Genomic DNA, 26583 nt, shown 5'->3' with positions numbered 1-26583 from the left:
TAGGCAAACAGCCATGGCCCAGTGTAGAGGCAATGGGCTTCATCTGAAGCTCAACACATGTAGTTCTGTTGGTGCAACGGGTCTTCCATTTGCTCTTCCCGGTGCATACACCCCAAATATGATCTAGAGGGTCCCCCAACCCTTTGGAGCTGATTCTGAAGATGCATATCCAGATAGAGGAAACTGCTGTACTCATTTAAGTCTGTTGTGACAACAGAACTGTAGCACTGAATATGGCCCAAGATCTCTTGCTCTCTTAAGCATATTTAAGAGATCAGAAGATCCCCCTATATTTGCAGGGGGTGGTTCCCAGCTCAGTGGCACTACTTTGCATGAAGAACATCTGCGAGCAGGGCTGGGAATGTTTCCTGTTTGAAACCTTCCAGAGCCACTACCTGTCAGTGCTGACAACAATATGCTAGAGAGACCAACTGTATGATTTAGTATGAAGCAGATTCCTCCGCTTCTTACTTTTATCCTGCACAATTCCCGCTCCACTCTCTTTTCCCCCCATCATATCTAAATCCGTATCTGTGGCCTGATGTAGTTTACATAGTAGCCTGATATGTAACCCAAATCACAATTTGCAATCCTGCTTCCGACTCGATTTTAAAACTATGGCTCGGCACTAACTATAGTTAGCAAAAATAACCAGCTCTAATTGTCGGTATTTAAAAAACTGAACTGGATGGAGAAAGGAACAGGGAGGATGGGAAGGTTATGGGAGGAGTGTGCAAACTCACAGGGCGCTTGCATTCCCTAAACCATGGTTTGGTGCTCCTCAGTTACATCTGCACTGGGCAGGCATAGCTGGCATTAATCAGGAGTTATAAGACAGCTTCAAATTCTGGTTTCACATCTCATTGTAAAGCCAGTGTGTCAAGACTACAGTGGATTATGGCAAACCACTTTGAGGGTGGTTATTATTATTATAACCAACCAAGCGGTATATAAATTTTATGAAATAAATAAAAATAAATGATATCGAAAGGGGAAGGAAGGTAGGAAATCATGCGCAAGGGAAGAAGGGGAGGGTACAGAGTAAGTGGCAATTCCATATCTTATGGGGGTTTTGTAAAAAAAAAAATGTTTTTATTAAAGATTTTCTTGGGTTAAATTCTAATATCTTGTTAAGAGACCAGGAAATGTGTTAAGTTGGCACTGGGCCTGTTTCTGTCCCCCCATCTGTAATATAAGACTGGCCTCCCAGGACTGAAAGAGGATAATGTATATTAAGCATTTAGAACATTTAGAACTATACAAACAAGCATACACTTGTATATTATTAGTAATTATCATTTTTAGCAGTATTATATAGAATTTGTCATCGGGAACTATTAGTCATAAGCTGTGGTGGCTGATATCCCTTGTAAGGTGCAAGGCAAGAGGGCCCACAGGAGCCATAGCCAATGAAAGGCAGAGCCAATGACTTCTGTTTTTCCACCCATCTTTCTTCCTGCTGAGTTCTGTAAGGTCAACCCTGAGGCTAAAATGGAGGAAGCAGGCAGCCAAGGCCTGGACTGGTTGTAAGAAGGCAAGCAGATGAGGGTTTGCTGAGAGCCGGCTGTGGTTGGTGGCACAGTGCCCCAGTTGCCCTTGTGGACCAGCCTCCCCTGGTAATAAATGCACACACATAGCAGCTGCTAGACATGCCAAAATAACTTTCCAGAAGCTTCCGAAGGTCTTCTGGAATTCGTTCATGTCTCACCTCGAAGTGCCCATTCCAAGGGCGCTCCAAGCCAGAGCTCACTGAGTCCTGCAGCAGAGGAAGCGTGCTGGAACAGAAAGCAGCTGTTCACATCAGTTGAGCTTATGGGCCATTTTATGTGGCATCTGGAAACGCTTGCTGAAAGGGTGTTTTATTTATGTTAATGGCTCTGGGAATGGCCATCTTTGATAACTAAAGGTCAACCAAACCACATGCTTCAATTATCCTGTCAAGAAGCAGGATGCTCTAGCGGGCCTGTTTTTCAACAGGCCTCAACACCCTTGTGGGGGTCCAAAATGAGTTACGATTCCATTCACCTAGGCTGCTCAGCTCTTCTGAAAAGTTGGCCACCGCCGATATACTGGAAGCTGCCATATGTGCAGCCACTTCTTGCTCTTTCCTATGTGACTAATTAGGGTCTGGGATTTTTCAAAAACCAGACCAAATACGCAGATACTGCACAAATACCTGCCTACTCAACCTCTTCAATCTGCAGAACGTGCAGTTTTGCAAGTGCCATGTAATGGTGTTCCACATCTGTGAGGAGTCACAAAAAATTATTTAGCATGGCAGCTCTTATGCTTTGGAGCTCCCTGCTTATTAACATTAAGCAGGCACCCTCACTATACTGTAATATGGATATTCCAGTATGCCTACCCAGACATATAGTTTCATTACGTATAATTGGGTTTTGCCATTTTGTTGCTTTTATCTGTATACTGCTGATCGTTATTTTATGTAAATCACTGAAATGGGTTTTGTTTTTTTATTAAGCCATTCAGATTTTTTCTGAATAAAAATAAATAAATTTTAAAGCCACCCAAGCGTGAACATTTGCAAATATGCCTTTTTAAAAAAATAAAAATATATCCATAGTATGAAGGCTACCAGGGATTAAAACCAGGTTGAGTTTATACACTACGTTATTCACATATCCTTTGTCATTGTTTGGTAAACTGAACTGTGAGAAATTGCTATATTTTTGTTTTAAAATCACGTTAAACATTATTACTGAATTTTGTTTTTTAAATGTTTCATTTATACCCTGTGGCGCTGTGGGTTAAACCACAGAGCCCAGGACTTGCTAATCAGAAGGTGGGCGGTTCAAATCCCCATGACGGGGTGAGCTCCCGTTGCTTGGTCCCTACTCCTGCCAACCTAGCAGTTTGAAAGCACATCAAAGTGCAAGTAGATAAATAGGTACCACTCGGGCGGTAAGGTAAACAGCGTTTCCGTGCGCTGCTCTGGTTCCCCAGAAGCGGCTTAGTCATGCTGGCCACATGACCCGGAAGCTGTACGCCGGCTCCCTTGGCCAATAAAGCGAGATGAGGTACTTCCGGGTTGGCGCCATCGCCGAATGGCGGACTCCCTCCGAGCTCCGGAGGGAGTCTGCTCGGCAGGGGCTGGGTCCTACCGCGCCGGCGACGCGGGGACCCTTCAAAACCACGGGCACGGAGCCCGTGGACATGGGGACTCGGCTGGTACCGTTAAGCGCCCTCCCGACTCATGAAGGAGCCTTTTTAAAGGCTACGGATCGGGTGCCGGGGAGTGGCGTGGTGCTGTGAGTCTACCGCTTCCCCTGCCGAGCGCAGCCGCATGCCATTCGGCGGAGAGCTGGCTTCTTCCATTGGAAATTCGGCTATTTAACAACAACCCGTGAGTAATTGGGTAACCGGGTATAAAAGGAGAAAAAAAGGAATTTTTTTCCGGATTCGGCACGAGCGGGGGGGGGGGGGAATCTAAAAAGGAAGTCAGTCCCCTCCCTGATTGTAAACACGCTAAAACAAGGATTGAGAAACCAAGATCGATTCAGAAGCTTACTGCTGACAAAAAATATCAATTCCACGATGGGATACTACAAGAATTGCGCTGGAGGAGAAAAGTCGAGGGTGAGAGGGAAAAGGCAACCCCCCCCCGGGAACCGGGGCGATTCGGAGAACCTGGCGGAGAGATGGAGAATTTGACAGCTGTCAAAGTAGCTGTCAAATCTTGAGAATATAAAGAGGACTTTGTTATTAGTATTTTGCTGGTAAATTTTGTTACAATTGGACATAAAAATGGATACAAAATGTCGGGGGGGGGGGAAAGAAACAACAACTTGACTTTTGGATTAGAGGATACAAAGTTACTGCAACCCCCCTAGAGGGGCTTTGGGACATTACAAGTGGCGTATGTGGAAAACTACTCCGGGATGTGTACAGGTCTTATCTCCTGGGAAAGCAGCTAAACTGAAATATTGTTTTGTCTACAGAGGTGACAACACAATAGAATTTTTCTATTGAAGCAAGGTAGGAACTGGACGTAAGTTTTTGTTCCTGAATAACAAACCTCTGTAGATATTAGATTTCGGAATAGAATGGTTTTGCAGCTGAACAAGACAGAAACCTGAGAAAGTAAGAAACAAAAGAGCAAAGGACCAACTACGCCACGGAAAGAACAATGGGAGGAGCAACTACGATCAAAGTGAATTAAAGGCCTCTATTGGACTGGATTTCTGAAGTTAAACAGCATCAAAACAAGCAAATTTAAAGAAAACCGGCAAGATGGATTGAGGAAAATTTGGCTGTGGACTTGAGACCTCCAGGCCGACAACATACAGACTGATGGACATGGGGAATCTAAACCGGGGAAGGGAGGGGGAATTTTAGAATCCAAAGGCTATGTAACCAACTTCTTGAATCTTCTTCTATTTTCTATTTGTTATCTTTCTATATAACGTTGGTATTTTGATCTAACATGTGTTGAAAAAAAAAGGGGGGGAATTCGTGGAAGGAAATGGGGTAGATCTTAGGGGAAAAACTTTTTCTCTATTCTGTTAAAGATGAGGAGTGATGTTAAGATTGTAATTTAAATTGGCTAATAGGCGCAACATATTAGGTTTAATTTGGGAATGAGAACTTGTGGAACCAACTTAGGGAAAGGGGAATACAGTCGGGAGGGGAGGGAGGGAGTCCCAGAAAGAAGGTTATGAAAATAAGGGTGTAAAATTGGTCTTTCTTTTTCTTTCTTTTCTTTATCTTTTCTATTTTTTCTATTCTGTCATTATTGGAAATTTTAATAAATATGATTATTAAAAAAAACCACAATAAAGCGAGATGAGGACCGCAACCCCAGAGTCGGTCACGACTGGACCTAATGGTCAGGGGTCCCTTTACCTTCCTTGAGGGAGCTCAAGACAGTGTGCTTGGTTCCTCTCCCATTCTGACAACAGCCCTGTGAAGTAGGCTAGGCCAAGAGTGTCTGTCTCTGGGATTTGAACCTAGATCCTCTCAGTTTTAGTCTGACACTCGTAACAAACCATACTAGCATTATTAAAGATACATGTAAAAAAAAAGGAAAGCAAAACAAATGATCAACAAAAACAAGACAAAGAGTTGTACTCATCACTGAGTAGGACCAGTGTAGGAGTGGAAGCAGACTCATTGAAAGGAATGGACATGACTAACTTAGGTTATTTTCACTGGGTATATACAGAATATAACAGTTGGATACCACCCAAACATCTCAGGTGGGTAGTCTCAGGCATGTAGCTTCATGAAAACAGAGGCAGATGTCAGTAGAGAAATCTCAACAACCTGCAACTGATAGATAAACATTCATCTCATGGCCCTCCTTGTTACTCAAACTTGACCCATTATAATAAATACATATGCATCAGTATTGCTTCAGTATATTTTCTTTTTCTTTGGGGCAGGGACGGGGGCAGGGAAGGAAACAAGTATAATAAAAGAACTTCCAAGTCTTGATCTGCTTAACCTGACATGAGCTTATGAAAAACAGTTTGCTCCAATGCTGTTGCTATCCTGCCTCGCAAGTAAGAGAAGATGGAGGCCTCCACTTAACCCGTGCTAAATCACTATCAACAGAAACATGGAGCTCATGCATCCTACCCCTCTTGGGCCATATTTCAGTAATATTATCTGAACTGGAGAGAGTAGAGACCACCCGTTCACAGCAAACAAAGAAGCCCATACACAAAGAAGCCAGAAAAATGTGACTGAGGCCTGTGATAGTCCGGAGGATGTGGGATGGTAGCAGGGAGGAAGAATCAAAGCCAGGGAAGGATTTCAGACCTCACTTGGGCAGTTTGGAGAAAGCTGAGAGGTCAGGTTTACTGATGTGCAGGGCCCATTGTCATTTTAGCAAGGGTTCAACATACAGTTGCAAAACAGAAGAGGTACTCTCGCAGGAACATTGGCAGTGGGTAGATCTTACACAGAAGAAGGAAGGTGAAAAAGACACAGACAGAAGGGGGAGGTAGGGAAAATACTTCCACAGAGGCTCTCCAAATGATGGCATCATAATGGCATCCATGGGAGTGTGGCTCTTCGGGCCAAATTCTACAACAGAGCCTTCTAAAAGGCTAAACGTTTGGGGAATAGTCCAGTATTGTCAACTCTACCTAACAATGGTTTTCCAAGGTCTCAAGCAGCAGTCTTCCACATCACCTGCTACCTGCAGAATCTGCTACCTTTGTCACTAAAGATGGCTGGGATTGAGCCTAAGAACTTCTGAATGCAAAGGAGGTGCTCTCTAGCCCTATGATCCCTATGATGAGGGATCCTGATGTGGAGTGCACCCTACCACTTCACTCAGGTATACCTGAATGTAATATCTAGGCATTGCAAATAGCTTGCCATGAGCCTGAGCTGTTCCAAAGGCTTTGTGTACAAAAGAACACCTGTCCCCGAGATGTACGTAGGCTTCATTCCTAGAAAGTTCCACCATAACCCAATTCCTTTTCTCTGTTTTCTCCACGTCCCCCGCCTCCTCCTTTACTTAGTGACCTAGATTGCTTCGAAGAGGAAAGGGTTCAAGCTGGGGGAGTGGAGCACAGAAGCACTTTGCCTGTGCTGAGTAGCAAAGAAAGGCAGTGAGAGGCTGAAGAGAGATGGGAGGGTGTTTCCCTAAATGGATTTGCCCTTCTAATCCCTCCCTCCAAGTGAGGAGTAGGGATAAAAATGGATTGTCTACTTGTATGTGCATTGCGTCCATGTGCAATAGACACACACACACACACGTGCCTTCCTGTGCCGGTGGGAATCTCCCATCTGAAAAACACACTGTATTCCGCAAAGAACAAATCCCTCTGCAACTCATCCGCTCTAATGCGCTGTGACACAATACACTGAGAAGTACCGCAACATGCTTATCTATTAATATATGTTTGAAACAATCAATAATGCATGTGCTGCGATACTCGCTCTCTGCGCTTGGTCCTGATACATGCAGAAGCAAATCTGTCTGGAGAAGCAACTTAGTAAGCAAAATGGAGAAGGGGAAAAAACCCACCACACCAGTATAGGAAAGCTCCGGCATAATTCCCAAGACGGTTGAAGGGTTCCTGGTTTGTATGCATAAAACTGCAGCATTTCATTTTCCCTCGCAAAGGCCAGCGCAAATGAACCCCAGAGCACGTGTGTGTGTGTGTGTGTGTGTGTGTGTGTGTGTGTGTGTATACTCCCGCCCTCTTTATATTCTTCAAGCGATTGGAGTGATCCCTTCCCATCATCCCTTCCTTCCTTGAGAAATTTGAAGCTGTCATTTTAAGTGGCAGGTTTTTGCTTTGTTATGTAACAGAGAGGCAAGAAACCCACATAAACTCCATGAAGAGACTTTGATCATGCAGAGGAATTGAAAGCAACTTCTTTCAGGTCCTGGCTTACTAGTGACAACCAGCAAGAGATCAAATACAAATGTTGGCACAAACAAGGAACAAGGGAACAAAACAGGCCTTTCCCAAAGCAAAGGCTGTAAAAGAATTTCAGGAAGGTCACCACGGTGTCAGAGCTCTCCTCAGTTTTATTGGACTACCAGTGGATAACAAGGTAACTGCCTACAGAGAAAGCCTTCTATTGTTGCTCTACTTCTGTGGCTAAGCAGACTAGCTGGGAATTAGTTGACTTACAAAATATGATGCTTGCCTCCTACACCAATGAACCTTTCTTCTAAAGCAGCAGAGAAATGGAAGCACACACACCAACAAAATAAGGAAAGAAACATGCAATTCACACACTCCACCTGTTTCTTCTGCAGAATGTTTTCCCTCACAGCCAAAGCTAGGTAAGGGGAAGGAATTCATTGCACTAATGTGCAAATTCCCAACTCAACTTGCGAACTGAGACACAGCTATCCTTTGAAATTCAAACTCCTCCAAAATTTGGCGATGCAATTCTCTAACCAAAATAGTGCACATAAATGCATGTTGTAGTGAAAAGTACTTACAAAGCTACCCTGTATTGAAGAAAATAGCTTGTGAATGTTCATTTATTAGGTAAAATTCCATAACAAAAACCATCTATCAGGAGAAATGATTGTGAAAAGGAGGATGCTGAAATTAAGGGTGGAAAAATGAGAAACTGGCAGAAACCAAAACTTATAGATTTGTCCATCCATCCCTAGCCACAGCCAGTCCAAAATACAAGAATGCTCTAGCATACATTCAGTGCTGTGAGCATTCACTGAAGATACAGCAAGATGATAAAAGTTTTGGATGGCTGTGGATGACTGCGCCATATATTTGCAGACTTACTGCCTGCATCTAAACCTGAACTCTGATGCGTTATTTTAATACATAACTAAGAGTATAATACCTTCTGTTAGACTACTACAGTAGTCTTCTACCATGTGTTTCTAGGGTTCAGTCATATTACATTTTCAGAAGTGTCCCGTATCATCTTTGTTCAGGAATCTTCACGTGAAGAGACAGTCACAAGATTTGGCAACAATACAGCGTGGCAAAAAATGTTTTGTTTTGTTTTTCCCTTTGAGAAATCCTTGCAATATATAAATTACAAAAGTTACTTAACTACCTAAAGGGAACCAAGCAGAGGACCAGCAGAAGGCCTTCTCGGTAGCAGCGTCCTCCCTGTGGAAAACCCTCCCCTCAGATGTCAAGGAGATAAAGAACTACATAACTACATAAAGACATCAGAAGGCAGCCCTGTATTGAGAAGTTTTTAATGTTTGATAATTTACTATGCTTTATATATGCAGTCAGCTGCCCTGAGTGGCTGGGGAAACCCAGCCAGTTGGGCAAGATGATATTATTATTATTATTATTATTATTATTATTATTATTATTATTATTATTATTATTTGAAATTCAGCTACTCCAGAGCGCTTCATCAAGCAATCTCTATTCCTGAACTTTGTATTGAAGGCACTGCCACCACATGGCAATCTGTGTTCAGCACTTATCACACTTCTTCGCATCTCTGTTAAGTCTGCCAACTAGGAGGGCAATTATGGTCGGCTGAGATTCATAATGAGGATGTTGTTCATTAAGTATTCGAGGGAGACCACCCAGTCATTTTTAACAACTATGGAACCATTAAGTGGTATATATTTATTAGAGCAGTAGAGCCCAAAGCACAGCACATTACAAAAGTTGTCATACTCTATTGCAAAAAGACAATGAAATGATTAGTGAACTTGTATCACAGACTTGTAGCCAAAAAAGGATTTGGCTAGCACTGACCCAGTCTTTAGGCCACCCATTAGCCACTCCAGGTCTAAATTATGATTATGGGTGAAGTTCCTTAGGACTGTGAACCCTGATAAGGAAGGGCTCCCAGTTGCAGGAAGGTTTGTCACTGTGCTCTTCCAAAATGCACTTAGAAATCCACTTTATATGTTCCTAGTCGACTCAGGAAGCTTGGGAGCAGACTGAATTGCGGACATTTGCTTCCCCTCCCCAAAACTCTATTTTGAATGTCTCTTTCCGGAATGAGGAACTGAGATTTTAAAATTAAGTTTTAATTGGTGGGAATGAGAATCAGAAATAGGAGTAAGAACCAAATAGATCCATCTGAAAGGCATCCTTTCCCCTTCACCCTGACTTCGGTGAGAGGATGGGTCCCTTGTGACTCTTCCTCTGTCTCCCCATCTCTCTTTATTTCAACATTCATGGCCTGCTTCTTTGGATGTTGACTTAGCAGTGCATCCCACTGTCCTCAATGGGACTTGCTCCCAATTGGAGAAGTACATAGGACTGAAACCTAAATTATACAACCCAAAACTGGATACATTTCTAAAATGCTCTCACTCTTTGGGCATTTCTTTGTGATGGATTTTCAATTTTCATTAACAGACTTGATAACCACAGACCACAAATTAATTTGTTACTGCTTGCCCCACTTAGCAAAGATTTGCATTCCATACATCCTGTGTTGGGGATGGGGAACCCCTTTCTGCCCAATAGTCACTTTCCCTTCTGGACAACCTTGTGAGGTGGGACATGCCAGTGGCGGGTGGGATCAGAGGCAAAAATGGACAGAGCAATTCATGCCAATTTTACCTCTGTGCACTGAGATAAATTTTACAGACACACCCCTCTTTAGTCTCCTTGCAGGCAAGCACAAAGCATTATGGGAGTTCAAGGGCACATTGCAATCAGGCAGGGAGGGTGCAAAGCAGGACATGTGATGGGCGTGGCCTGAGGAGAAGGGGTGTGGCCTAAGGAAAGTCCCAAGGGCCACATCTGGGCCTGAGATCCCCCTTCCTTCTTTATGGCATATGCATCCGATAGTGAAGGATGGGTAACAAATTTAATCATGATAAGATGTGCTGTGGTCAGGGCCAATGATTCCATTTTGCTGTTTGAGGCAAATCAGGAAGTGCCGGCCGCTGCTGCCTGTGGTGATGGCAGAGAAGCGATGCCGGCACTGGCACTGATTTCAGGGGAGATCTCACAAGATCTTGCCATTAATCAGTGCGGAGGTGGCCAGACGCAGCCTCACCCCACCGAACAGCTGTGGTGGCTGTGGTAGCCTATGGTATCTGGCCACAAGCAGGAAAATACAAAGAAGGAATAAATTCATTTGTCCTTTGCTCATCCTTATTCTTCTGTGTGTTTCCAGAATTTAAGCATTGTGCCACACCCTGGAAACCAGAAGCATGAAATCACACACACACACACACACACACACACACACACACGTTTATTTCTGCAGCCTCAATAATACAGGCACAATTTATAATGCCAAACCCTTGAATGCTCACAATATATCAAATGGCAGGACGTATCTTTGCTTTCCATGTTGCGCATGTCACCTTTTCATTCATAAAAGACAAGTCGTATCTTTAATCACTCTGCCAGAATAACAGCACTCGATTGCTCGCGTTATCAAACACTATTGGAAAAGTCTAGATAAGGAAGGCTGGGCAACCCCAGCCTATTAGTATTCCACACACAGCCACCTCCTCGTAAGCGAGAGTCATTGGTATCCCAGCAACCCTTAACTTTTCATTCTCCCTGGATTGCCGGATCTTTATCAAAATATAATTACATCCCTCATTTGGAAGATAAATTTTGATAGCCTGTGCCATGCCCAAATAAATAAAATCTGCGAGTGCTAAGATTCCACGGTTACAAACACCTGCCTGCATCAAGGCACTTAGGTGGCCTCCTACCTGGTGGAAAGATTTGTTTGGTCTGCAGCATCTCCCACCTTCGCATCGATGGCTGAGGTTAAATGTTCAAATGTGGCAAGAAGCCGAAGGCTGGCCCGGTCTAGCATCCAGTTCCCAACTGCAGCAAGCCAGAGGACTCTGGGATGCCTGCAGCAGGGCAGGAAGGAAGGAGGCCTTCTCCCACTTTCCACCCCGCTACCATCCCAAGGTATACTACTTCTGAACCTGAAGGATCCATTTACCTATCAGGGTAAAATCCCATGACAGAGCCGACATCCATTCATTTGATAAAACTCAGGAAATGCCTCCGTTTGGAAACAAGTCACAGAGTTGGAAGGGACTGTGAAGGACATCAAATCCAACCCCCAGCAACGCAGGAATCTTTTGCCCAATGTGGGGCTCAAACTCATGATCCTAGGATTAAGAGTCTTACGTTCTACCATTTGAGCTATCCCCCGATAATTCAAAATAAATACAGTGGTACCTCGGGTTAAGAACTTAATTCATTCTGGAGGTCCATACTTAACCTGAACCTGTTCTTAACCTGAAGCACCACTTTAGCTAATGGGGCCTCCTGCTGCTGCTCCTGCGCCGCCGGAGCACAATTTCTGTTCTCATCCTGAGGTAAAGTTCTTAATCTGAAGCACTATTTCTGGGTTAGCGGAGTCTGTAACCTGAAGCGTATGTAACCTGAAGCGTATGTAAACCGAGGTACCACTGTACAGTCATACCTCGGGTTAAATATGCTTCAGGTTGAGTGTTTTCAGGTTACGCTCCATGGCGACCTGGAAGTAATGGAATGCGTTACTTCCAGGTTTTGCCACTCGCGCATGTGCAGACACTCAAAATGACGTCACGCGCACGCACGGAAGCTGCAAATTGCGACCCACGCATGTGCAGATGCAGGTTGCGTTCACTTCAGGATGCGAACAGGGCTCCGGAATGGATCCCATTCACATCCAGAGGTACCACTGTAGTATGCAGTTTTACATTTACTGGAGGCAAGCAGTGCTATTTTTCTAGAAAAAGAGGTGCCAGAACTCACCGTGAACACCTCCCTCATTCTCTTAGAATGGCAACGGTGCCCACCTGAGAGGTGCCAGAACCGAGTTCTGGCGAGTTCCAATTAAAGCCCTGGAAGCAAGCGATTCTGCACTTGACAGGCATCTGAGAGACACTGCAAAGTGTAACAGAACTTTAACATTTTATTTTGTGACCTGTTGCGTGACTCAGAATAAAAGAGGCTAGTTCTTGAGTACACCAGAAAGTACTGCAGGACAGGCAGCAACTGTTTGAGGCGTGTCCAATAAGTGCATGACCGTGCACTCATCGTGCCGAACCAGGAAGCGATCCAAAAACATCACAGAAAGGGACGGGATGGGCAGGGGAACAGAATGGGGCTTTTGCAGGCTTTTTCAATGGTGTTTCAAATATACGCAATTTCACTTAAATGTGCCGTGCCTTGGAATGTAACCCCCGGGTAAATTGGGAGTTGCCTGTACTTTATGGGGAAGAAAAATAGGAATGATGCTGGAGTCACACCATCGGTCAATCTAGCTCAGAAATGCCTACACTGGCCAGCAGCGGCACTGCAGGGTTTCAGACAGGGGACATTTCCAGCCACGTTTGGAGATGTCGGGGGTTGGACTTGGGACCTTCTGCATGCAAAGCAAATGCTCCATCGCTGTCCTAATGGCTTTTCCCACCTACTCATACCAGCAGTGGCAGGCAAGGTGGGTAGCACTGCTCACCTGGCTTCCCAACATTGCACATCACTGCTGGTTACCTAGAGGGAAAGGGGTAAGGCCCTCAGTTACTGGCAATCACCTCCATGCTGGGAAGCAGGTAAGCAAGGTGCCCCACCCCGATCTACCAACTACTACTGTTTGCCTCTAACAAAAAAACCCCTACCAGTTAGGTGACAATGATACTTCAGTATCTCCATAACTAATTAGGTTCCTAAAAAACGTGCAAGACATTCCACCTTCCTAGGCAGCTCGCCTGCGATGGTGCTTATGCTGGGATTCAGTTTTAGCTACCACAGACATTTACAATGCAAAAGCTGAGGTAGAAAAGGAGGAGGGAGGGAAGGAGAGACAAATGCATCCTGACAACTGGGACATTTGGAGGTTGGCGTTTTCCCTGGGGCCGGCACTCTGAAAAACATGGCAGTCCTGGCTGAAATAGGACCATTGGAGGGCAAGTTGTGGAACCGTAAATGTGAAGATAGCAGTCAATCCTGCCCTTCTTATGCCATTAGTAAAGTGACACTAATTTAAGATTAGGAATGTTTAAGAGGCATTGCCCGTGGACAGGTAAAATAATAACTAGCAAACCATATTGTGAAGCACACTAGGATGATTCAGAGAATAGATTGAGTTTAATCTCTGGTTAGTTTAAGCATGCCTTTCCCTGCTAGCTGTGACTGGCAGCGTTTGGCTTCCATTCCAAAATGGACTAACAACATACCTGCTGGATCAGGCCAAAGGTCCACCTTGCCCAGAATCCTGTTGTCCCGGTGGCCAACCAGATGCCCATGAGAAGCTCATAGGCAGGACCTGAATCACTTGTGATTCCCAGCAGCTGACATTCAGAAGCATGCACCTTCTGATATTGTAGGTAAAAGATACGGACATCACTATGAAAAAAACATCCATTGCTCATCAATGCTGTGCTACCTTGCTGTGTGTTGCTGAACCATAGGGCCATCACTCAGGGGTAGAGCTTTGGTCCCAGGTTCAATCCTTGGCATATCCAGGTAGGATTATAAAAAACCCCTGGCTGAGAGCTGCTGCCAGTCTGTGTAGACCAGTGTTTCTCAAACTTAGATCCAAAGCTGTGGTTGGACTACAACGCTCCTCATCCCTAGCTAGCAGGACCAGTGGTCAGAGATGATGGGAGTTGTAGTCCAACAACAGCTGGAGAGACATTGAGCTAAATGGACCATTGGTCTGACTCAATGTAAGGCAGCTAATGTTTCTATAAAATCACACATACACCATGGATAGCTGTATGTGTGATGGGGGGAAACAAGTGTAAACACAAAATACAAACTTTGACATGGTAATGAGCATGCAAATCTATCCTACGTTCTATGTTCTGTCCCAATACCAGATCTCATGGAGAAGGCAGCTCAGAGGTTGCAGGACCATGGATAGCTCCAAGTGAGCAACTTGACCCAATCGAGGTTGAGAGCAAGACTAAGCCTTTTTAAGCATGTGCCCCCAGATTACCCCTCCTGGCTCTGCCCCGCCTGGCTTCCCAAAATATGCTCCTATGCTATGCTCCACAAGCTGGGTCAAGGTTTGCAGCCACTGAATTCAAGTAATGTTGCATTATTCCCAATTCACAGAAAAAAATAAAAATTAATAGTCCAGTTTTTTTTCTTTTCAGTTGTAAATTATTAGAACCATTCGTCTGACTAGGTTTCAGCCAATTCCATCTGTGGGAATTGTGTCATCATTGCTATCAGACAGATATTTTTGTAAGCAGCCGTTCAGCATATTTCATTGTAGCCCAATAAGGCTAAGCATTAACACCAGGGGCAAAAATGGCGGCCAGTATCATGGAGCAGGAGTAAATATTTCAGATGCTACTAAAGTACGAGATCATATTCTCCACTATTAATACAGGGTGGGATTCAGTGAATCAGTCCATCAACTTGCCTAATGGGCCTTTTCCACATCCCAGCACTGCTGGACAGTGAGGTGCAATGGTAAGCATTGGCTTCCTCAGCCTCCGTTGTCTCCTGGTCTCCCATAGCAGATTCAGAGCCCAACACCTAGTTTGGCTCCTTAGCTAGAGACTCTGCAGCCTCCGACTGCTGGACTCTGGGTCATGACACTAAGGTTTCAATACCAAGCCATCTTTTCCTGGGTTAGCAGTTCTCGTGACATGAAGTAACATTTAGGCAATGTTTTGTTGGGTCTAAATGTGAAGAATCAGGTTCACCCCTGGCAAAAACAATGATAATTAATTTATCAGATGGAACTCAGTGGGATTCATGACCATTATAGACATTGCACTGAATGTGTTGGACTGAAGTGACAGAATTCAGACTATACTACCACCGATAGGTGGTTTATTTTTTTTCAATGCTTGGCCATATTAAAAAAACAACAAATGTCCCTACATGCAATGAGCAGGCACATAAGTTAAACCTTTCTCCCTGACAAGCTATTTCCCATCTCACAAGTTTGGGCATTTTCTTTTTTACAGGGGGGAGCAGTGCAAAATATATCTCCCCCCGAAGTGGTTCAGTCCTCAGGTGACTTCAACTGATCATGTGTAATGTATAGCTCATCCAAGCAAACTTGTTCAAGAGCTAGTGGTAAGCCTTCTTTTGGTGTCCTCAGAAACCTTCCTGAATATCACTACAATAACAATCCATGTTTCTTCTGCAAGGCTGTTAATCACACAGGCAACTATGGTTTTTCTAGGCATAGAAAATATGCAGTGTCTTTTAACCAATTTCTAAATATGTATTGCTCCTGCACTGCCCATTCGCAAAGACCTGAACCTGGAATGACTTCTTCCTTTGCAGATACTCAGCTGAGGTTACGCTGAGCAGCCAATGAGCACATCCTAGTACTTGGTTTCCTATTTCTTTTCCAGCCTTAAGCTTTTATACTTTTCTGAGTTTCTCACCAATATGTTCCACTGAGCACCCTCAGTTACTGCTGCAACACCAATCACAGGAGATTAGACAGACAGATAGATAGATGATTGATAGATGATAGATATAGAAATAGATATAGATATTACTCAATATAAACCCCACTCTGCATACAATCCTTTTCATAAACAGGATCGTGTAGGGGCAGATCTACAATATTGGTATCATGAATGTCAAGTAGCAAGAACTCTGTATCATCAATGCTGAAAATAACTGAAATAGCAAGAACAGGGAGGGTTGGGAAACACTGCTACCTGAAACCCAGTCAGTGTCAACAATACTGAGCTAGAGGGACCAATGGGCTCATCTGGTATAAGAAACACCCAATGCCCAAGGGATATTTTCCCCCTACAGGTGACTGTGCAGTGTCATATTTGTGAGGGAACATTGCCTAGTGTTTCCTGTACTCTTCCATCACAGCCAGATTAATTATTCCATATGCCACGTCCACAATGCTTGTCAACCTAATTTATGAATGTAATAATACAGATCATTTATAAACTAGAGGTATGAAGATCACAGGGAAGTCAAAGTCTATTTAACTATAGATAGCATTTGGTGGGGGGTGGGGAATTGCATTATAGAGGTAGAACCCACTGAGGTTGCCCCTTCATTCATTCCCACATTCATGCCCCTTCATTCATTCTGCCCTCTGCCATTCAGTCACCATGCAACCACACTTGCCCCTTCTTATTGCTTTCATTATAATCAGCAAGTGGCAACACAGGTGCCTCTGTAGAACAGGAACCTGAAAGCTAAGCTCTGAACCGACCATTTAAAATAAAAATAAAAATACTGTTCTATCTTCCAAGGGCAACTGAGGATATGAGAAGGGAACGATTAGGGGGCATCCACTCCCTGTCGTACAATGCACCACACTGCAGAAAGAAGAGTTTGCTGTGATACAAGCCTCTAACATTATCATAATCACTGCAAAGCCAGCCTTTTTACTGAGCATGGTTACTGGTGGCAATGAATTTCACAACCCTCTCCAATATTTTGCATCCTGGATAAGTGGTGAGGATTTGTCAATCACGATCACCATTTCTTATTGTGCTCATAATTTTTCCTCTGTGCCTTTTGCATTCCTGTGAAGGTAAACACACACACACACACACACACACACACACACACACACACCTCAAAAGCCCTTCCTAACTTCTTAGCTACTGCTGCCATCATAAATGGACTGGCATTTTCTGTATCATATATATCAGCAACACAACACAAATCCAAATGGGTTCTATGAGTCAGCTCTGTGCCTTTGCAGAGTAAGAAGCAAACAGATCTAGACCTCAGCAGGAGGAGTAGAGAGGATTCAAGCACTAGTTTTGCAAATCATAATTGGGCTTACAGGGCAGGCATTATTAGCAGCTCTTGTGTCAGACCAAATAATGTAAAATAAAAATAAACCATGAAAAAGGGAGAATCGGCCAAAGTAGCAGAAGTATTGCAAAGACCAGCACCACTTAGCAACTGCCCACCATCTTGGCTCAATCATTCCACCATGTCTGACATCCCCCCCCCCCCCTTACAATGACCTTAGCAGAAACTACTGCATGAACATTGCATTTTATTTTTAGGTGCAAGCACTCAGAAAATCCCAGGTGTGTGGCTGAATGGCCAAAGGGCAGCCTCACCTTCAATACCCTTTTATGGAAGGGCTGGGGAGAGAAGCAGGCTCTGGGGAAAGGGGCCAGCATGGATAGTAGTACTCATTTAGGCTATTAGAATAGTTCTATTAAGGACACACACACACACAAAATACATTTTCCTTTCTTATTTGTGAATCCCCCCTTTTTTTAAAGGACAGATTTAGTGCCATTCCTTTGAGCTTTTAATACCCAAATAATTTCCCTTCCACCTGCAATTTGAAAAGTACAGCCTTGTTCCCATGCCAGAGATTTCTCAGTGCCTGACAGCTTCTGCATTTCCATACCTTGCTGGTAAGCATAAATGCTGCATACTAAACTCTTAGAGCCAGTGTCAGTGATTCTTACAGAAAGGAGCAACACATTACTACGACTGCTAAGATAAAACTTACAAGGCAATGCAAGACAAAAAAAAATTTAAGAAGCCACAAGCAAACACATTGCAATTATAAAATAAAATAAAATATTTGATTTAACCAGAATAAAAGGATTAGAAGGAGTGGATTAACATAGGAAATAAAATGTATTACCATTGGGGAAACTCCTGCTCATTTAGATTCTCCAGCCAATGCATAGAGTCACCCAGAGATTGCAGCTTTTCCTTTTAACTTCATTCCCCAACTGTGTAAGGAACTGGTTAAAAATGACGTCACTGCTGATCTACTCACTCCCTTCCCTAGTCCTCACCCCCATTCACTTGCCAAAAGAGCTGAAGCTGCTACACTTATCATCCCGAGTTGGCCAATGAAACACGACTATCCAAGTTCCTGGTTCTGCATCAGGCCATGTCAGTGCAGTACTGCAAGTGCATCTCTGTTAAGTCTCCTGCAGCATCATTTTGCTAAAATGCACTGTCAAGAGGCCCCAGAAAATCCAGAGATCTCTTAAGAAATCCTATTTGTCCCAATCTTAGGATGCATAAAACACAGATTATGCCACACCAAATTCATCATTAAACAGCAGTGAGAGAAAATTGCCTTGCCTGGATTCTGCCTGTGTGTGTTTATTTAACACACTTTTATTTCCTCTCTCTGTGTGTTGTAGCTTTCTTGTATCAGAACTGCAACATATCTTCTTTTTTATCCTCCTCCCCTCTGGATATTACATCACCAATACATGATTCCAACTCTTACTATGGAACTGGGAAAAATAATAATTCTGAATGGGAGCTACCCGCGGTGAGCTCATCTATTGAATTCAAGTGATGCCAAAGTCTGAATCCCGGCAGTTTTACACAAAGACTCTGGCCTGACATAGCACTGCTTGGATTTTTATAACCTTGCATTTGCTGAAAAGCAAAATGTCTCATTGTTATGCTATTGAAACCAGATTAGTTTGCTTGCCATCACAAGCTGTGCAAAGAAGCACTGGCTGCAAGCAATGCATGGCTCCATCCAGAACATTCCTCTGGAGAATGCATAGGGTATTCAGCATTCTGGGGCTGCATTTAGCATTCCCTGCCTATCTTATCTGCCGAGAAGATGTTGCAGTAAAATCCTCTGACCGGCAAAGCTACAGGAGAGAGAGGAAAAAGCCGGCTTGTGAGCACACTGCAGAAATACTTGGAAGCATCTCTCTTCCCCCCGCCCTGCTGCTCTCCTAAGCCTTCATTCTCTAGTCTAAAGCATCACTAAAAGGGACTTTCAGAAAGAGAGAGAGAGAGAGAGAGAGAGAGGACCCCGATTCCATTGCTGACACTCACTGCAGAGAAGCTGACTGCATGGCACCCTCTCTACAGCCACAAAACCATCAGCAAAGCAGGCCGGCTATAATGCAAGGCCTGCTGCATAGCTAGCTGGGCTGCTGGTTGCTATGGGCACCCATTTCCACGCCCCTCCACCTCCCCAATCCATACCTGTGCATCTTCTCCTTGGGTACCGCTGCAGCTTGCATTGGGATTTGCCCATCCACGATGTGGCCAGGCACTACCCATCCCTGATAAGTCTCAATGGCCTAATGGAGGGCAGGTGCTTGATACTGCATCCTCTCTCCCTCCCTCCCTCCCAGCAGCAGCAGCAGCACAGTCAGAGTCAGAGTCAGTCAGAAGCAGCAGCAGCAGCAGCAGCTGTATCACTGGCAGCAAAGGGGAATCACTATATGTGTATGGGTAGCCTATGCAGATCTCTCTGATATATATATATATATATATATATAGAGAGAGAGAGAGAGAGAGAGAGAGAGAGAGATGGCCCTATTCTTCTATAGCACAACTTACTGACATGGATTTGTTATGTGTACATTACTACCAGAAAACATGCATCACATTGGGTATATGCTTGGAAATTTATTTTGGGAGTTCAGACTATTGGACCCATCAGGGGCCATTTATTTATTTATTTAATTTTGTAGACAGCCCTCCACCCAAAGATCACAGGGCCGTTCACAACAATGAATCTAATGGAAACGCTGGCAGAAATCCTCATGCCTTTAGCATGCCAGGCTATGTGCTGGCATTCTGCTTCCATTCTAACTTGAAGGCCTGTTCTCTGCAAAGTGAGACAGAGTTGTTCCACCACCAAACTCTAAATCTGGGTGAGGGGTGGAGAGGAACCCGTCTTCCTGCTTTGGCATGCTGCTCAGGGTTATCTTTTTCTCTCTTTTCTACATTAAGGGCTATTGAGCCTTCAAAGCAGGCATTTCACAACTCTTTCGTCACTTGGGGACAATGGATGAAGGAACCTGTGAAGTGCAAAAACTGTATGATAAGCTTAAATAAAAACCCCAGCTACCATCTCTTTCTAAATATTCTCCCCATATTTTGTCATGGTCAGACATTTGGGATGAACACATTTGGGCTGAGAGAGGAAAGGAAGCACACACAGTCCCTACCCCTCCATATCCCTGAGGGCATTGGCTCTCAATGGAGGAAGGTCTGAAATGGAGCCAGCATGCCTTGGGATGTTGGGAGCAGGGCGTGTGTGTGTGTGTGTGTGTGTGTGTGTGTGTGTGTGTGTGCGCGTGTGTGTGTTCCTACCCCCTTCCCACGTTTAATCACATGCATTCAGGAGAACATCTTAATAGGCTCAGAAGGTGGTCATGAACGGTCTAATTGCTGGGTGGAAACTATAAGGCACAAAAGGGCTGAAAATCACCTTTCCTTGAAGGGGAGGGAAGGTCAATTTGGCTAAGGGGGGTGGGAATTCCCACAGAACTTCCCAGAACATATGAGAAGAAATCTACAATCTACTGGTGGTCAAAAACTGCTGGGTGACCACATGGAATCTGTTCACTTAGGCCAATATTGGCTACCTATGCAGATATGTGGACATGTCAGAAAATTTCCGCCACACCCCTCATTCATCTCATTGAGCAAGTTCCTGGAACGGAATGTAGATTTTTGGTTTTGTCTGCAGATCTATGAACCTGGGGGGGGGGGGGGATGGTTTGTTCACTGCACTTAAGGTAATCCAAAAGCTTGCTATCTCTCCCTTGCCTTGTTTTAACATTCTAACGCTTCTTAGAACAGCTTTGAAAGTGCAGCACCTCTGCTGTCCTAGGTAAACCACTTTTTTCAAAAACAGTTCAGGAAGTGACTGCACATCGTTTCCCATATACCTGCACATGCAACAGACAGAGTCCCCCATCCCTTATCTGAACACCATGGGTGCAGGCGTCTTTCTGTATGTAAAATGACCCTTCATACATACAGTTTTGGTGTGTGTGCGTGTGTGACCGTTTCTCTGCGCAGGTTTTTAAAGAATTTCCCAGAAAGTATCCTAAAAAAATATACATAGAAATGGGCCACAAGATAAACTTTTAAGATGTCCACAAATGGAAACATGATGAGATGAGCTAGGCTACATTTGTCCACCCCTACAGATTATGTTCCACACGCCACCCTTGACCTCTACTATGGGGCAACGTATTTTCTTCAGAAGAATTTCTTTTATTCTGGTCAACACCCCCTGAAGACACTCTCCTTGTGATACTCATAACGCCCTGAGTTTGTTGGTCCAATTGGTCACTGCTTTCTGCACACTTCAACATAGTAAGTACAACGCGAGCAAAGTGTGAAAGGAGAAGACAATGACAGTGAAGAGGAAGGCAACAATATTGTGTCTTCATGGCACTGCCAAGGTAGTGCAATCATTATGGAGTTTGTTTTTTATTTAGGGCATTCCTGTGTAGGAGGCAACACACTCAGGAAACAGGAGCTACCATCTCACAGACACACACAGTGACATAATTACTGCAGCCCTAAAACCTTTACACTGCTTCCTTGTAAAACATCGATTGATTTTTAACATCCTTTCTTTAGCTTTTATGCCTCTTAAGAGACTAGCCCAACATCCCTGTGAAACATCTTTCACCCTAAGCCTTTAGTCAATGTTTTGAAAAGATTGGTCTCATCCTTGTCTTGCCATTCTAACTTCAACCTTGAAAGAGGAGGAAGAAAGTGCTCATTCATCACCAGTCCATCAGTACCATATATTTAAGGCACATTTATGAAACATAGCTTCCCCAAAGAAACCTGGGAACTGTAGGTTACCTCTCACAAAGCTACAGTTCCCAGCACCATCAATAAACTAGGTTTATTTTGGCACGACTATTGCCACTATTAAAAATGAGTGCAAAACTCCCCAGCTGGGCAGAATAATCACACAACGATATCAGCCACACACTATGAGACTCTTCTGCTACCACCAAGATTGGCTCATGCTGTATTTAACTCTAGGGTGTTTCTACTGCAGTTTTCAACTGCAGTAGAAACTGCCCAAGGGCACACACGAGTGAATATCTCCAACTTTAATGTGGATTGTGTCACTGGGAGAGGACATAAAGGTCTTGCACTTTTTGATTAGGTAATTCTAGTGTGCTGGCGACCTTGGAGAGGGTTTGCTGTCAGTATCTGTAGTGGCTTCCCTTTCACTGCCTAACTCTGCATCTGAACCTTCAGGAGTTCAGCATGCAGATTAGCTGGGGGTTAAAGGGTGCCTGGCTGCACACTCACTCTCAGAGAAGAAGTAAAATATGAACTGTGAGTGATTCAAAAAGCAAAGGGTTTCAGAAATGAAATTACAAGGGTAAGAAAACACAGAGAAAACGCATATGAACAAAATGTGATAGGTGATAAATGGAAAGGGGATAACAAGCAGACCAAAGAAGTTAAAAAACAGAAACAAGAGGGAAGTTCATTTGAACATTTCTGAGCACAATTCAAAGAGTTGGTGCTGAACTTTAAAGCCCTAAATAGCCTTGCACCTGTATACCTGAAGGAGCATCTCCACCCCCATCATTCAGCCCGGACACTGAGGTCCTCCTCCAAGCGTCTTCTGGTGGTTCCCTCACTGCAAGAAATGAAGTTATAGGGAACCAGGCAGAGGACCTTCTCAGTAGTGGCACCCACCCTGTGGAACGCCCTCCCATCCAATGTCAAGGAGATAAACAGCTATATCATTTTCAGAAGACATCTGAAGGCAGCCTTGTATAGGGAAGTTTTAAATATTTGATGTCTTATTATGCTTTTCTGTATCTGTCGGAAGCAGAGTGGATGGGGCAACCCAGTCAGATGGGCAGGGTACTGCTACTACTACTACAGTGGTACCTCGGGTTAAGTACTTAATTTGTTCCGGAGGTCTATTCTGAACCTGAAACTGTTCTTAACCTGAAGCACCACTTTAGCTAATGTGGCCTCCTGCTGCTGCTGCGCTGCTGGAGCACGATTTCTGTTCTCATCCTGAAGCAAAGTTCTTAACCCGAGGTACTATTTCTGGGTTAGCGGAGTCTGTAACCTGAAGCGTATGTATCCTGAAGCATATGTAACCCAAGGTACCACTGTATTACTAATAAGGAAAAGCAGGCATGCTGCTCACATAGGATCAAAGGTACAACTAGCTGCTTAATGCCCTCCTCACCCATTACTTTCTGCCTCTGTCAGCTGCATAGCCAGTGGAGGCTAGTCCGTTAGGGCAAATGAGCCACTGCTCTACCAACCTCAGTGTTGATTCTTGTGAACCCACCTGGCTTCTTATATACAACCAGTCCAAAGGGTGGCTCTGACAATCGGCTTCCTCCTCCTTAGTCTCAGTGTTGCCCTCATAGAACTCAGCAGGGGTAGAATTAGTTGGCTAATCTGTCAATGGCTCTACCGCCACCTACCGTTGGCCTCCTCACCTTCTGCCCTACCAGACGCAATGGGCAGCAGCCACCATTGGATCCAGCATGTGATATCTACCAACTCTCCTGCTTTGATTTGCATTCCTGTTATAGACCGAAAACTATCACAATTGCTCCTGCATTGTATGTTGAAGATCCCAGGATCAATCCAGCTGGGACAGCCATCAGGGTCTTTGAACAAATAAGAGAATTACACAGATGTAGTTGGCTCCTTGATTTAAAAATAAAAATAATAAATTATACAGTGTCAAAATTGTATGTGATTATGTTTCTGTTTCTATGTATTAGTCAAAGCTGTCGATAAAAAGGAAGCATTAAAAAAAATAATCATCATGTCACATTGGAGCTTTTGAACTTCTCTCTACTTCAATGAGGAATCCCTGACCTGTGTGCTATGAGAGGTATTGAAATAAGCCTTGAAAAAATAAGCCTCTGTCTATCCAACATCTGTCAGTGATTCATCCATCAGTTTATGCCCCTCAGGTTGGGAAGACAGCATTGATCCTTCTGTCTGCCCATATATGGGCAGTGACATCATCTCAAGGGAGAGATTAAGGATTCCACAGGGATTCCACAAGGAAATCCCAGAAGTACCACTCTTGCCCAGAAAGCACAGCCCTACCCATCTTTGAGCTCTGATTGACACTTTAGGGAAAGCAGTGGGAGGGGCCTGAGGACGAAGTCTTAACTAGATTATTTCGTACTTGCAGAGATGTTGCCTGTTCCTTTGTTCCGGGAGCTGAGAAATGAAATGAAATGAAATAAAATAAAATAAAAACTGTGCATGTATATTTTTTAGTATATGATTTGAATGTGCCTTCCCATGTTAACCCTGTGCCCCAGATACATTTTTTAAAAAAATGCTGCTCTAGAAAGACTCATTGGTGATATAAATGCAGGCCTGGAGTTTGTAGATTTTGAAGGTTTCCCCACAGAATTTTCAAAGAACAAGTATAAGGCAGAAACTCGGTTAATACTGGCTTAATTATATATCCAGAATTCTGAAAACAACACAGCTGTGAAAAGAAACAACCTTCTTGTTTCTTTTTGTTAAATAGCTGGTTGTTTATTTCAGGCCATACCCACTACTACAGTATACAATTTGCTAATTACCACTCTTGTTACAAAGACAGTCTCTGTTTATAGTGAAGTTGTTCTGGTTGGTATAAATCCCCCCCCCCACCCTAAATTCCTTTGGGCTCTTTATAATCTGTTCACTGGTTGGAAGGAGCTCCCCCTCTGTGTGTTAGATTCAAATAATCTCCTATTCATAGACTTCTAAAAATAGATGAATTTTATTTACATTTTAAAATGGTGCTTATAATTTATACAGCACATTCATCCCCTGAATGTTCATGTACACTCTCACAGTACTTCAGGTGTGGGGAACCTGTGGTCCTCCAGGTGTGGCTGGACTACAACTCCCATCATCTGCAGCCACCATGGCCAATAGTCATAGTCTTTCATCTCCCCACCGCTGAAAGACTACCTGGTCCCTTACGCCCCTGGCTAGACTCTGAGATCATGGGGGGAGATACTCTTCTCACAGGGCCACAGTCCTCAGATGGTGTGTGGCCACTTGCAAGAGGATATTCTCCGCTGTGGCATCCTGACTCTAAAATTCCCTCCCCTCTCATATGTGAGCAGCTCCAGCATTGATGGAGTTTCAACACCTGTTAAAATCATGGTGGTTCCTCCAAGCATATGACTAGAGTGGCATCCCTCACCTAGCTGATGTAGTTACGTTCTTAGCATACTGCACATTCTTACTTTTAAGTTGTATTTAAAAGAACTATTGCTTTATTGTACATTATGTTCCAGCAAAGAGAAAAACAAAGAGCTGGCATTAAACCATTACAGTGGTACCTTGGGTTACATATGCTTCAGGTTACATACGCTTCAGGTTACATACTCCGCTAACCCAGAAATAGTACCTTGGATTAAGAACTTTGCTTCAGGATGAGAACAGAAATTGTGCTCTGGAGGTGCGGCAGCAGCAGGAGGCCCCATTAGCTAAAGTGGTGCTTCAGCTTAAGAACAGTTTCAGGTTAAGAACAGACCTCCGGAACGAATTAAGTACTTAACCTGAGGTACCACTGTATATATAAAAGAACTCTTAACAGTGATTCTGTAAAGCAGTGGAGCTGTGAGGGTCTGGCTCAGAAACAATGGTTTGCTGAAGGCCAATGACCGCCTATGAGACAAATCACCAGAGTCGTATGCCCCAGCAAGATCTTCCGGCAAGAAGGATGCACAGCAGCACACATCTGGCCCCTTGAGCTCTCACTTGTGCCTCAGTGGGAGAAATGTGGGGGTTGTCTGTTATTTGTCCAGACCAGTTAAGAAACTGCAAATGAGAATCTGTTTTGTACAGGCTTCCAGAACCTGGTGCACAACAGACGACATTGGATTCCCATCATCCTGGACCACTGACTATGCTTGGGTATATAGAAACTGCAGCCTAAAAACTTCTGGAGGGCTAGATGTCTACCTGTTTGACTTTCTGTCCTATGCCCTAGCCACAGGGAAGGTGTCACAGCAGAGGGGAAGGGAACATGCTCTGCATGTGCAAGTTCTGAAATCCAGTCTCTGGCACAGCCAGATGAAGAAGGGGAAGATTCCTGTAGGAGACCCTGGAGAGAGGCTACTTGTCAACGTCTACAGAACTGAGCCTTATAGACCAATGATCTGACTCAGTGTAATAGGGCTGCCTTTGCTCCTAATGAAGGAAAGTCCTGCTCCGCCTCCCTCTGCATAAACCTTCTGCATTTGCCAGTGATGGAAAGAAGATGGGATGGATGGGGCAGTTGGTAGCAAGCACAGACAGAAGCTGGCTAGTAAGCCAAGGACCCCTGATGAGGGACACCCCACTTGCCTGTTTATGCTGCATCAGCTGCATACATCCCTGAAGGCTCCCACGTCACATGACTTTTTTGGTAGACGAAACGCAGCTTGCACGAATGGATTTATGAAATGAAAATGTAGGAACAGAAGCAGCGTGTAACAGTGACATGAAT

General features: G+C 44.1%; 1 protein-coding gene across 4 annotated transcripts in view; it reads right to left on the bottom strand.

Annotated features, from left to right (window-relative positions):
• The window catches only part of NHS (NHS actin remodeling regulator), a 236975-nt gene that overhangs the window by 30424 nt on the left and 179968 nt on the right, over positions 1 to 26583 (bottom strand). Inside the window, exon 1 of one of the 4 annotated variants that reach the window (XM_083501795.1) lies at positions 19305 to 19402. The exons of the other annotated variants lie outside the window; for them this stretch is intronic. Within the exon in view, the coding sequence (XP_083357921.1) occupies positions 19305 to 19356 (52 nt within the window). The 5' untranslated portion in view covers positions 19357 to 19402. Of the gene's footprint in view, positions 1 to 19304; positions 19403 to 26583 lie in introns of those variants that run through there. 4 annotated transcript variants of the gene reach the window in all.

The sequence above is a fragment of the Podarcis liolepis genome, assembly GCF_965112155.1.
Source record: "Podarcis liolepis genome assembly, chromosome: 4".
NCBI lineage: Eukaryota > Metazoa > Chordata > Lepidosauria > Squamata > Lacertidae > Podarcis > Podarcis liolepis.
Note: the sequence above shows the minus strand (reverse complement) of the source record. Positions and strands in the feature narration are given on the sequence as shown.